General features: G+C 37.8%; 1 protein-coding gene across 6 annotated transcripts in view; it reads right to left on the minus strand.

Annotated features, from left to right (window-relative positions):
• Positions 1-14924, minus strand: part of Elk (Eag-like K[+] channel) — a 451009-nt gene that overhangs the window by 394899 nt on the left and 41186 nt on the right. For all 6 annotated transcript variants that reach the window (XM_067096523.1, XM_067096526.1, XM_067096524.1 and 3 more), the window contains exon 2: positions 12662-13365. In XM_067096523.1, coding sequence (XP_066952624.1) covers positions 12662-12737 — 76 coding nt within the window. In that variant the 5' untranslated portion in view covers positions 12738-13365. The remainder of the gene's footprint in view (positions 1-12661; positions 13366-14924) is intronic.

The raw sequence follows: 14924 nt of genomic DNA on the forward strand, positions 1-14924 counted from the left end.
TTTATGCAAAGAGAATATTATTATTATTATTATTATTATTATATTATTATTATTCAGAAGATGAGCCCTATTCATATGGAACAAGCCCACCAAAGGGGTCACTGTCTTGAAATTATTATTATTATTATTATTATTATTATTATTATTATTATTATTATTATTATTATTATTCAGAAGAAGAACTCTATTCATATGGAACAAGCCCACCAAAGGGGCCACTGACTTGAAATTATTATTATTATTATTCAGAAGATGAACCCTATTCATATGGAACAAGCCCACCAAAGGGGCCACTGATTTGAAATTATTATTATTATTACTATTATTATTATTATTATTATTATTATTATTATTATTATTATTATTATTATTATTATTCAGAAGATGAACCCTATTCATATGGAACAAGCCCACTGACTTGAAATCCAAGCTTCAAAGAATATGGTGTTCAGGTACTCATAGAAAGAAGTAACAGAGGGTAATGGGAAATACAGAAAGACGAGATCACCTATCAAAAAGAGAAAAATAAATTAACAAATAAACAAACAGATAAAGATGCAAGTAAATTATTAAAATTAAAATACAAGGAAGCAAACCCAGGTAAGATATCTATTGGAAAGATGAAAATGCGAGACCACGGTAACAATGACTCAAATTTGATAACGACTTACCATTTACAAAAGTATTTGATGTCTAGTTTATCATCTGAATTTTCCTACTCTCAATTTCGTTCGCCACTTAAAATCATCCTGACATAAGCACTTTTGGACGCACACATCCAAGTGTGCTTGTTTGGGTGCGTATGTGCCTGCTTTTGTGTGTGAGTGTGTGTGTGTGTGTGTGTGTGCGCGTGTGTGTACAAATCTATAACCAAAAATCCAAATCCCGGGCAAAAAGCTTGTTTCTTTAGCCCAGTCTGTTTACTGGACTAGTCATTCAAATAATCATCTTGCGCCATAAATTTTCAAGTTTAGTCTACTGCTCTTACTGCCAAGAGACCTTTCACATGGTAAAAACTCACAGACAAACACACATACACACAAACACACACATATATATATACACACCTACACACAGTCGTTAAAATATGTCATGGATGTCTAGATTTTGTTTTATGCGTATGGCCAAAGAACAGCTGACTAATTCAGTTGCATAATCAAAATTAAATAACAATGACGATGAAGAAGTGATTAATATGCATTGACCTCTATAAATTGTATTATGAATTTTAAGTGCCCACAACAAACTTGCGATGTATTTAATTTCAACAAAAATAAACATCGCCGAGATACGGAATTCCATGCTTGTTGAGCATGCGAAGACCTAATGTAAATTTTATCAAATCAGCCAGAATTATTTATTCTTTGGCAGATTTTTTTTTTATGCTCATGATATGATAATTATTACTTACTGGTTGTTTAGCTCTGCCCTGGAGGGCAACTGATAACTCTTTAACTGAGTTCATACTGAACTACATCGCTTTCGCTATTGGTAAGGCAAGAAGACATTATAACAAAAGATTTATTGTTCATCGTGGAAACCGAACCACCGCGAATCGTGACTAGTTTGTCACAAAATCCAAAGATGCAACAAGACAGACATCTCGAGAATGAGGTACGCAGGGGGTATTAATCCTATTTTATCTTACTGCATTTCAAATAATATGAAACAGGGGTGTTTAAAAGCATTTCTCTCGCCCGACGAGAGTTCGAGGCTCGACGTGGGAAAGGAGAGATTCATCATGGCTCTTAGTATGATTTTCAAAGGATTTCAGTGGTAGTCGTATCATTCCCAACCCACCCCCACCAACACCCGGCCCATAGAAAGAAAATAAAATACTCTAGGAAATCGGCTTATTAAATATAACAAGTATAGTTCGCATGATTGAACTACCCCTTACAATGGAAATCTCACCCTTCTAACTAAGGTAGTCGAGTATGCTTTCCTCTGAGCAACATTTTCATTGACAAGTCTATGGTGCTATTTGCTTAGCCTATAAAGAATGACAAGACTTCAACGGTAAAACGGTAAGAAAAATATCGTTCCCTCAAACATGAACACCAACACAAAACAGCAACATTTCTGACTACCATAACACAGCCAGGTTTCTTGTAGGCAACATCTTCATTCAGACGCCTATGCTCCTGGTCCTCTAGTTCTCAGCACAAAGAGAACTGGAAGGTGAGGAAAAGCAGTAAACTGAGAGCATTTTCCTCCCTCAGAAATTAAAAGGAGCGTAAAAATCACAGAGCCTCGGCTAATCCTCGTTTTCTCGTCTTCCAACGGCCCCCCGGCGTAGGAAAAAGGCACCGAAACCAACACAGACGCCTGATAAATGGCTTCCGCTACGGGCCCAGACCTTCCTGCGTCGAAAGAATTGGAATTGTGCCTCGGGAGGCTAGTCTATTGGACACCCCCTCCCCTCCCCCTCATCCTGTGAGAGGCGTAGCATCAGTAAAAGATACGTATACAGGACGACCAAAAGGGTTGAGTCACATAGTGGAACAACTCCTGTCAAAAATACTGGGCTTTAACACTGAAGTAAATACGGTTCGAGCTAAACCTATAGATATAAATCACATTTAAATTTATAAGAAAAAAAGGTAGACAAAAGAAAAGGAGTGATACCCTCTCCTAAAGGAACACATGTCTGAGGTTGAATGATAATAATAATGCCATAATAACACACATGACAGCAGAAATAATAATAATGATAATAGTGGTAAAATCGAACAACACACGTACTAGGCACTAATAATCACAATGTACGTAGCCTAAGCTACATTAATTGTATCAGTGGAATCTACACAAGATCACATATGCAAGAGAGATAGACAAGGATTAAAAAAAATTAAAACAATGCCACCAATTTTGACTTAAATAAGCATCTGAGAAGGGGAACATGGATACAGGGAACGGGGAAAAGATATAGAGACAAAGAATGTAATAGTTACGCTTAATACTTTATCAGCTCTTTATTTCGCCGAGCGTAATTCTCATTTCGAAAGGGCACCTTCTTCTGATTGGAAAGTTATATCTTCCAAGGTTAAAAACTAGTAAACAAAAACACCTCATTCAAGCTCTAGTGAACAGAAAAACCTCATTCATATACTAGTGAGCAAAAACACATCATTCATAGACTAGTAACGAAAAACACCTGTTTCCTATACTAGTGAACAAAAACACCTCTTTCATACTCTAGTGAAAATAAAAAAAAGAACTCATTCATAAACTAGTGAACAAAAACACCTCTTTCAAGCTCTAGCGAACAAAAAAACCTCACTCAAACTAGTGAACAAAAACTCCTCATTCTTTAACTAGTGCACAAAAACAACTCTTACAAACTAGTAAGCACAAGAAACACCTCTTTCACAAACTGGTAAACAACAAAAATTCCTCTTTCATAATCTTGCACAAAAACACATGGTTATCCTTAACGCAATATATATTCAACTTTGACAGCGTAAAAAGCTGGTCACGAAGACCCTATAATACCAGACATTTAACTCTAAGGGGGAGGAAAACTCAGGAAAACTTACTTGATCATTAAGCACCAAACTTCTGCCGTGAAGGGACAACCGCCGCCCCCCAATTCCACCGCCCGCCTCTCTTTTCATCTCTATTTACGCTAAAACTCGTAAAAAGTTTTTTTACGGTCTCATTTTCTCCTTTTTTTCAAAAAACAGGAAACTTTCCAGTAAAATCCTATTCTGGAAACTCTTCTGCATGACGTAACCAGAGAAGACTGAAGTCTCAAGGTTTATATTTTAGTTTAGTAACTCTCCCTCTAGGGTTACGAAATTCATTTCGCAAACGCAGTGAGAAAAAACACACAAAATCCAAATGTTATCCGGCAACCCAACGCCCCTCATAAAACCAAAGAGGAGTCGAACCTCTGAAAAGGGTTTAACACTATGCAACCCTCAAGCAGTGCGTTCGCGTCGTGAGGAGGAGGAGAGGAAAAGAATACTTTCACAAACCTCTATGTAACCCTAAAATATCATGTTTGCTTGAGAGGAAACTGGGAGGGCAGAGCAAAAGGTTCTGGAACAAACTCCCAAGCAACCCTTAAACAATTTACAAGTGTGAGGAGGGGGAAAGGTTACTTGCCCTAACCTTTCTGCAGCCTCCCAAGAGCCTAGTGTAAGTGTGTTCTTCGTGTCGAAATGAATGAAATGGGGAAATGGTACATGATAAAATTCTCTGCAACCCATAACGTGTGTGTGTGTTTGGGTAAGGAGTAGTAAAGGGTTACAAAACGGTCTGTACCCCTCCATAGCGTGTTCATGTAAGAAAGAATGGGAGAAGTAAATGGTACCTGTATAAAACTCTTCTGTAACCCTTGCGTTGGCAGTGTGTACGTGCGAGAAGGCGACAAAGACACGAAAAAAGTGTACGTAATAAAAAAAACTCTGTAATCCTTTAAACAGTGTAATTGCATTAATACGAGGATCAAACCCCACTCTGTGAGCTTGTATTTGTATGAGAAGCAGCGAGTTTAAGGGAGAGTAGAAATTAGAGTAAAACATGTTATAAACATGTCGCCAACTTACGGCAAATATATCAAAAACAGGTTGAAAACAAGTCAACGACAAGAGCGAACTTTTGGCTAATGCCGAATAATCTTCAGAAGCGATGGTTAGAACTACAAATAAGTCGTCAACATGTATTCAACTTGTTTCTAACATTTATGCCCGAATAATCTTCAGAAGCACTGGTTAGGACTACAAATAAGTCATCAACATGTATCCAACTTGTTTCTGACATTTATGCGACAAGTTGCCGACGTGTTTTACTGTAGCGAACGCACCTGTCGACTCACCTTCAGAAGGAAAGAAGCCGAGACATAACACACATGCAGGATTTTATGACGTTATTTTAACAACCTTCAGGATGTACGTGCTAACCGGACGACGAGGGCTGTGAATTATTGCGCTCGTTAACCTGATCGAACTTCTCTTTAAGCTGATGGCACAATGGGAGAGAGAGAGAGAGAGAGAGAGAGAGAGAGAGAGAGACCCTTCACAGTCAACATCCATAAGCCTAGGCAGGTTTGCCTCTAATAAAGAGCCTGTGTTAGAAAGGAAAAAAAGGTAAAATTGTTTTTTCCTATCTGCATATACGAGTATATATATATATATATATATATATATATATATATATATATATATATATATATATATATATATATATATATATATATATATATATATATATACAATATATATTATTTATGTGTGTATGTATATACACATGTATATTATGGCTGACCAAACAATCTAGCAAGCTCGAAAATACGTCATGACTTTTTTCGGATAAAAATCGGTGCGATCTATTAAACTGAGGCTGCGTTACGTGAGCTCGAAGTGAACACAGATTTTTACTTTTCGTTTTTCCATGAAATTAAATTCCTACATTGGGTAGTAGATTTTTTTTCATTGCAGCTATTTTCACCAGAGAGAGAAGGAGAGAGAGAGAGAGAGAGAGAGAGAGAGAGAGAGAGAGAGAGAGAGAGAGAGAGAGAGGAAAAAAAGTACAATACACGATTCTTTCTCATATGAAATTCACTGGTTTACAAACCATTCCATTTTATACACAACCTCCTTGCATAAGAAGTCAACACTTCATAGTGAAAAATAATGAATTAAGTCATTATTTACGGTACTTGAATAATACATTGGTGATTTTCATTATCGCCAGAATTTCGTAGAAATATACCCACATCACCGCAGTTTTCATCGCAGGACAGTGCAATATACTTTCTACCCTGAAATAAACTTCAATAAGCATTTTTAGCTCCAAAACAGGTACTGTGTGTTCTCTCTCTCTCTCTCTCTCTCTCTCTCTCTCTCTCTCTCTCTCTCTCTCTCAGTGTTGGTCTGTTGTGCGTCCCTCCTGTGTTTAGATGATTCATTAAATAATTAATTAGCCTTTATGTTTTACCCTCTCTCTTCTCTCTCTCTCTCTCTCTCTCTCTCATTGTTGTTCTGTTCTGTGTTCCTCCTGTGTTTAGATAATTGATAATTCACTAGATAATTCATTAGCCTTTATGTTTTACCTTCTCTCTCTCTCTCTCTCTCTCTCTCTCTCTCTCTCTCTCTCTCTCTCTCTCACGTTTGTGTAGAAAATGCATTAGCCTTTTTTGGGCTACTCTCTCTCTCTCTCTCTCTCAGTGTTGTTCTGTCGTGTGTTCCTCCTGTGTTTAGATAATTCATTAGATAATTCATTAGCCTTTTGTTTCCCCGCCTGTCTGTGTGTGTGTGTGTGTTTGTGCAGAAAAATGCATTGGCTTTTTGGTCCCTCCTCTCTCTCTCTCTCTCTCTCTCTCTCTCTCTCTCTCTCTCTCTCTCTCTCTCTCTCTGTGTGTTGTTCTGTTCTGTGTTCCTCCAATATTTAGATGATTCATTAGCCTTTAGGTTTTGTTCTCTCTCTCTCTCTCTCTCTCTCTCTCTCTCTCCTCTCTCTCTCTCTCTCTCTCTCTCTCTCTCCAGTGCATTAACCTTTCCGAACTACCCCCGCATCGTTCGATATCAGACCGCGGAAGGAACGGGTGTCTTCGGGCTAGGGAATAATCTTTTTCCCCCGTTACTAGAACCGCGAGTTGAAAAACAGAAAAATCTGGCTGTCAAAACTTTGAGGAATCCAATAAAGGAGATGTCAACCAGGTCTGAGATATGTCCCGCCGCATTTTCCCAAAAAGAAAACGTCGGGGGAGGAGGAAAGAAAAGAAAACCTCAAAAGAAAACCCCGGGAAAATGTCGGAGATGCGCAAAAGTTCGCGTGTGATTTGCAGATAAAGTTGGGAGATGGGAATTTGCGCGGTACTTATTTCTCGGGTGATGACGGACGAACTCTTCAGAAACAGAACGGTTATTACATTTGGAATCTGCGTATTTTTTTTTTTTTTTATGGGGAAAGCACTATGAGCATTGTGGAAGCTTATGGCTTGGTTCCTGAAAGTTAAGATTTTGGGTACTGATAATAAACCAGTGAAAAAGCGTTTTGGATCCCTTCTTAATACTTCTGCAAAGAGACGTGTGTCAAACCGTAAAATCCTTCCTACTTCATTAATTAAAGAAAGAAATGTGAACTGCCTAAACTTCTTACGACAGCAATGACAAATTATTCCCTTTTGTCAAGTTCAAATGAGCCCTGTTGGGTGATATTAGGTATGACCTTTTCAGAGTATATAACAGATAAACATTTACGGAAGAGATTAAGTAATAGAACGGACACTATAGCTCTTCAAAATAGCATCTAAATCCTATTAAATCTAAAACTATTATAAAGCCTTGCATGGGAAGCCACTCGGTTAAAAACCTTCAATGGAGAGGTAATTAATTAGCAAATATCATATATACAATATAAATACCACGGTCAGGGGAACTAGTCAGTTCGAAAACCTGTTGAATGGGAGAGCTAATCAGGATCAGTTAGAAAACATATTACACAGGAGAGCTCATAGCTCGAAGACAGGAAAGCTAATCGGTTCAAAAATATTTTGTATAATAGAACTTTAGAAAACAGGTGAACCAATCACTTCGACAAAAAAAAAATCATTTTCGGGAGAGCTAATCAATTAGAAAACACACACGAATGAAAGATCTAACCCATTCGAAAACATCACAAATGAAAGAGCTAATTCATTTTAAAACATCGCGAATCAAAGAATCACTCGGTTCGAAAACATCCCAAATCGGAAGAACTTGAGACACTTTCAGAAGCGATCGAATTTCAGAAGGAACACTTTAGTTCAAATCGTCCTATGATGGCAGACTTAACATTCTAGGGCATTCTAATTACAAAGACCAAATCATCGACATCACAAGCAAAAGGATAAATCTGTGGATGTGCTTCCCAGATTCTCGCGGCAGAGTTGGTCCCACTCTATCCATCTTTAATAAAGACAAGTTTTATTTTTAACAGGGGTCCCTTCCGCGATCTAAGCCTGGCCTAACTTAAAATTCACTCCGGCAATGAACTCGTCAATCATATACCAGGAAGACAGCGAGAATTTTAACAAAAGACAGAATTACATTTTATACTTTTAACAAAAGGAGAATTACATTTTATACTTTTAACAAAAGGAGAATTACGTTTTATACTTTTAACAAAAGGAGAATTACATTTTATACTTTTAACAAAAGGGAAATCACATTTTATACTTTTAACAAAAGGAGAATTACATTTTATTCCTTTAACAGGAAGATAATTACATTTTACAATTTCTGAGAACTTCCTGTACTGCTCTGTAACTACTGGAAAGAGACAGTTTCCTCAGGACTTCTTTTAATAATGCCAATAAAAAGAAGTCTTTCTAAATTAAATTAAACTGGAATGACCTCGTATTGAGCAAAGGGTCAAAAAGCAAAAGAATAAAAATAAAATCTTTAGGACGAGGCGAGAAAGAATCACAGATTTATTTGATTAAATTTAAAGTCTGAGACAAACATGATAGTTTGCGATCCGATTTCTCCAAATAGTTATCAATCATCTTGGGATGGCCACCTGATGATCATATAGACGGAAAATTTCATCAAATCTCGTTGACCCATTCTCAAGTAAACCTGCCAAGGCATACAAACACGCAGGCGCGCACGCGGGTGCAAAAGGCACCTCCTTCCGACTTCGTTACCGAAGGTAATTAGGTAATGTAAGGGGGGCCCCGTAACATTGCTAATCGGGCCCAGGAAGATAGTTCTGGTAATTACACGTACCCCTAGAAGCCACTTAATTTAGATTAACTACCATCAACCTCCCCTGAGAGTTCTGCGTCTTGTGCACCCAAGGTGCATTACTTCTGCTGAACGAGGTTCGAATTCCACGTTAATCAGCGAGTGTATGGTTCACTGCTTCAGTCGGAACACTCGGCATTCAAATCGACGGTCCTTCCTACTACTAATAGGACGAGCTATCATTTGAGATTTTCGACGCCAAAAGGGCTATTTAGTTAAGGGTATGAATCTTTCCCTTTGACTTACTTAGCACTACTAATATAATGTCTATTATTTTGTTCCCTTATCGTTTCCTTCTATTTCTTCTGTTGACACGAAGTTCAAGTTTTCGTCTATTTAATTCTATTTCCAAGCCCACACCAGATACTCCTTTCATATTTCAAGTTAGGGTCTCTTGGATACGCTTTTGGGGACATCGTGGTATTTTCATGGAATCTATTCTTAAAAAATAAATAAATGAATAAATAAATAAATAAAAAATGAGCCGAAGTTTCTTCGGCGCAACCGCTTTTTCTGTACAGCAGCGTATAATGCTGTATGAAACTCTCAGCCACGGCCCATGAAACTTTCAGCCACGTCCCAGTGGTGACCTGTATTGCTGGCAACTATAGCGGTGCCAGACGCACGATCATGGCTAACTGTAACCTTGAATAAAATAAAAACTACTGAGGTTAGAGGGCTGCAATTTGGTATGTTTAATGATTGGGGGATGGATGATCAACATGCCAATTTACAGCCCTCTAGCCTCAGTAGTTTTTAAGCACGCCAATTTGCAGCCCTCTAACCTCAGTAGTTTTTAAGATCTGAGAGCGGACAGAATAAAGTGAGGACGGACAGACAAATAGCCATCTTAATAGGTTCCTTTTACCGAAAACTAATAACTCAATAGTTTTCCTTTACAGAAAACTAAAAACTCGATAGTTTTCTTTTACCGAAAACTAAAAACTCTATAGTTTTCTTTTACCGAAAACTAAAAACTCAATAGTTTTCTTTTACAGAAAACTAAAAATCGTTAGGAAATACGACGTGCGAGTTTCCTAAGGAATACTTGACGTAAAACTTGACGCAACCTTCTCCTCGTGATAATTTGACTCACGTAAGAGATGTTGCTGTTACGCATCTTTCTGCAGCAACTCTCTTGCATCAGTCAGACAACATGATTCCATCCCTGTTAAGGAAACGAATACCTACTCATAGGGCTTTAGTCTTGTCATTTCATCATCAGCCCAATTTATTTTTAGAAGCCGTATTTCGGGCTTCGTTCCTTCCATTAAAATGGTTCTTTTTACTTGTCAGTCATAGGTTTTAGTTAATAGGTTTTTTTTAGAGTAAATGAAACTGGGAGTTTTGCTCAGAGGTATATATCGATACACAAGGTTCAACTGCATATATCGATACACAAGGTTCAACGGCATGTATCGATACATAAGGTTCAGCGGCATATGTCGATCCACAAGGTTCAACGGCATATATCCATCCGCAAGGTTCAATGGCATGTATCGATCCGAAAGGTTCAACGGCATATATCGATACACAAGGTTCAACGGAATATATCGATCCACAAGGTTCAACGGCATATAACGAAACACAAGGTTCAACGGCATATATCGATCCACAAGGTTCAACGGCATATATCGATACGCAAGGTTCAACGGCATATAGCGATACGCAAGGATCAACGGCATATAACGATACACAAGGTTCAACGGCATATAACGATGCACAAGGTTCAACGGCATATATCGATACACAAGGTAGTACGTTTGTTATTACTTGTAGTGAAGTGCTTAATGATGGGAGTTTTGGAATAGGTCGGTCAAGGCTGTTCTGTTAAAAATGTCACGCATGCACATGAAATGACGCCAAGCGAATACTCTTCTATATATTATTTTCTTTTCTTTATATATATATATATATATAGTATATATATATATATACCATATATATATATATATATATATATATATATATATATATATATATATGTATATATACAGTGAATCGTTGCACAGGACTTATGGACTTAAATGGCAGCATAGAAGTGTAAAGGGCATTACAAGGAAGAATTGTTGGGATTTGTAAAAAAAAAAAAATTATAATATTCAGCAGACTCAAAAGATTAACTTGGCGTTGTTGATAAGCTTATCTTAATCTTGCTAACAGATGGGAATTTATCTTGCGAATTTTTCCTCTCTACTCAAACTGTCTGTCATTTTTCTTCAGGTTGCATATCAGTAATTCACAGACAATTAACTCTGAAACTTCCACAGACTAAATAAAATCAGTGAGTTACAGCGAGAAAGGTTGGTGAGATATTACGACAGTAAGCAGCATCTTAATCAAATGACGGCCAGAATCCACAACTACAGTTTGCTTTTCATAGCTAATAGGAAATGGCGGTCTATACCACTAAACCTAATCGTGATCGAATTCTAACGCTACTCTACCCAGACCATAGATGACAAAAACAAGTACAAAATGCGCCGAAGTTTCTCCAGCGCAGTCGAGTTTTCTGTACAGCGTATAATCAACGCCACCGAATATAGATCTGTCTTTTCGGTGGTCTCGGTATATACCAAAGTGAGCCATGACCCATAAACTTAACCAAGACCCGGTGGTACCCATCTACATCGTTGACAGAAGCATGATGAGCCTATGGCTAACTTTAGCCTTAAATAAAGTAAAAACTACTGAGGCCAGAGGGCTGCAATTTGGTATGTTTGATGACTGGATGGTGGATGATCAACATATCAATTTGCAGCCCTCTAGCCTTAGTAGTTTTTACAGAAAACCAAAAATCAGACTATAGAAACTCTCATGAACCTGTACCGCTCACCTGGATTGTATTTCATTATACTGTACTCTTTTGCATTATAGTTGCAACATTTGGTATGGACCTTAACTCCTTAAGGCGATCATTTCTGCCAAGTTAGGTATTAATCGGCTCAGGAATTGTCGAGAGAAAAATGTGGAATGTCATCAGATGACAGACAACAACTGATGATAGCAATACCTCATCACGGCCTTTAGCCAGTCGTCTTAAAAACACTTTTTAAATTCGTCCTAAAACATAACCTCAGTTGGAACAAGGGAAATATCTACAGTTAAAGAAGTACACAAAGAAAATTACAACAGTGATGATGAGGAAGGTAATATCTAAAATAATAACGACGACGACACTTTCTGAGTGAGGTACGAAAAATAAATCGCGAAGGAAAACAAACTTTCTCTCTTCTTCTTCTTCTTCTTCTCTCTTACGTCATTACTCAACGCTGAAGGATGTTTCACTCTGAGGGTTCTTTCATCTGTCATCCGCGAGGCTCCCGCAAATTCCTCAGTACCGTAACGCGATTAGAGGATTTTCTTGATTGCGTTAAAAAGACAAAAAAAGCTTAAAGGAATAATAAAAAAAAATATATGAAACCGAGGACGGCAACAAAATGCCACGGTGGAACTTTACTGACTGACCAGGATCATAAAAGATGTGAGATAACTCGTTCAGATGTTTTCGGACATATTTAGGAAGCTGAGTGTGCAAAACTTTAGTATTATGAATGTGTGTGTGTGTATGTATATATATATATATATATATATATATATATATATATATATATATATATATATATATATAATATATATATATATAATATATATAATATATATATATATATATATATATATATATATACATACATATATACACACGCAAGCAGGTAGGCTATACATTAATCACTTTACTTACAAGCAAAATGTAAATTCTTGCAATATTGACAACCAAAATAACAAAGCAGAGTTGAAAACAAGACAGAGCAAAACAAAAAAAAAAACCTTAACGCTCCATTTACCAATAACAATTTTCATCTCATAATAAATAAAAAAAAAACACTAGAAAGTCATAAAACCCAAAATCACATCTCTGTACTCACGTGTTCCGTCGAATCTCGTGGCGATGGTGTCCAAGAAGGTGTTTTGTGGGGCCAGGAGCCCCCTGCGTGCTGGCATGTTGATGGACCTAATTTCTTCGGCTGGCCGTGGGTATTAGTCTTCAGGGCACCTGCTAGAGGAGGTTCCTGAAAGTACCCTTTGATTACGACGGGCCAAATTGAGTAACGACCCAAAGGCAACGCTTCTAAAAGCGCTCGACGAGCCAGCTGATTTTGACAGCTAGCTATACAGTTGGTGACGTCACAGTCAGCTGTGAGGTACTGATTCGCTCACTGGCTGTATTTTCCGAGCTGATTAGACATCTTAGCTTTCATGAGCACAATCACTTGTCGTGTTATATTTACTACTTATTCAGTTCGGGAAAAATTAAACGTTTCACGAGATTTTCAGTGACAGAGATCGTTCTGATAACGGTAAAACGTTCAAGAGATTTCTAGTGACAGAGGAGTGTTAGCCAGTAAATAGCCAGAGGTAAAATTGAACACAAGTACCACTTGTAATACTCAGATATTTTAAGATAAATCAATATATATATATCTCTCTCTCGTCTGTTTCACGATATTCCTGGCTAAAACATCAAGTTCAACCGGTTGATTATCAATCCACTTTCACATCGCACAAATAATAGCAGCTGATTAAGACTTCCATATTGGAACAACACTTCATCGTAGGTGTGGAATGGAACCTGCAAATAAAAAAGAATATTAAGGTCGATGTGAAAAAAAAAAATAATGTAAGGCAAATACAGTTTACAGGTTGATATGTACAGGTCTGTTCCGGCACGAATTATATAACAAAGTGAGTGTGTGTGTGTGTGTGTGTGTGTGGGAGAGAGAGAGAGAGAGAGAGAGAGAGAGAGAGAGAGAGAGAGAGAGAGAGAGAGAGAGAGGGGGACCATACAGTCAGGATATATAGTACATTAGCTAATGATTCAACCTTCCATTAGATGAATTACTTATGATGAACTTTTAACTTTCCCAGCACCATAACTTGCACATAAAACTGTCCTTCTGTGTGGAAAGTAATAAATTCCTTATTTTAATGATGCCCATTACTATGCCCCAATTTAAAAAAAAATCTTGAAAGCGAAATAATCGATTAAACTAATAATCTGGCCGTATCAAGACTGCATGGCTCCACTGAGCCTTGCTACTCATGGTGTGCACTCAACTTGGCGCCCTTGGGAAGATTGAATGGTTGTCACTCTGCATCTTCTACACCAGTGACTGGTAGCCTGAGGCCTAATTAAGATCTATGACGAATAATAGTCCACGGTCCCTTCAGATGAAATCACCTCCATCAGCAGTTATCAGGACAGGTACAGACTGAGGTCGACTTAGCTTCTGCTGGGACATATCTGGAATCCACACCTGTCTCCTAACTCATCCACAACCGATTCCTTTCTTTCGAGGGGAGATCCATTATTAGCTTTTCACCACAGTCTAAAACAAAGCAGTGGTTTTTTTATAAGGCAAACTTAGAAGCTGTAATATGAAGTAACTCCAATATGTCTATTAATCAAAACATTGCAACAGGATACAGTTTCTATCTCACGTCTAGGGGCACAGTTGAACTGGCCAGCAGTGTGGGACATTCAGCACTGGCATGGTTGCAACTGGGAGCTATACAGAATCCCAAAATGCACAAGAATGAAAGGTTGGCAAAATCTCTGGAAGACAAAAATTGCTTCCGAAGCAAAAGTAGTGTACGAAGGGATAGTTGAGCCAACTCTTCTCTGCAAAGAAGGAATTACTAAATGAAAATGAGATGAAAAACGGTAGATTTAGGGATGAATTCTTTAAAAGGTGTGTGTGTGTGTGAGTAACATGGGTCTGACATGACGAGAAGTCTAGATGTGACAAACGAGGAGTAAACTGGTCAGCCTATCCGGAGATTAACCGGAGCATTGAGGTGGTTTAGTCACGTTGTGAGAACGGGAGAGGACAGGCTGATGAAAAGTATACATAACTTAGGAAATTTTCCTGTGAACAGCACACACATGACTACACAAAAACACAACCAAACCCGCACGCAAGCACGCATACAAACATGTATATACCTATGTATGTACGCTTACAACTTCAATCAGTGAAAATCTGGCTAATTACTTAAAGGATTAACAAGCAAATAAGCTACGTATCCTATGATTTTCATAAATAAGATATTTTCTGAAACACCCTAAAAGTAAAAATTGACAAAAAATATTAGAAGCCAAGCGAAAAGAGGACAGTGCAGACGATTTTA

Source organism: Macrobrachium rosenbergii, chromosome 53 (genome assembly GCF_040412425.1).
Source record: "Macrobrachium rosenbergii isolate ZJJX-2024 chromosome 53, ASM4041242v1, whole genome shotgun sequence".
Lineage (NCBI taxonomy): Eukaryota > Metazoa > Arthropoda > Malacostraca > Decapoda > Palaemonidae > Macrobrachium > Macrobrachium rosenbergii.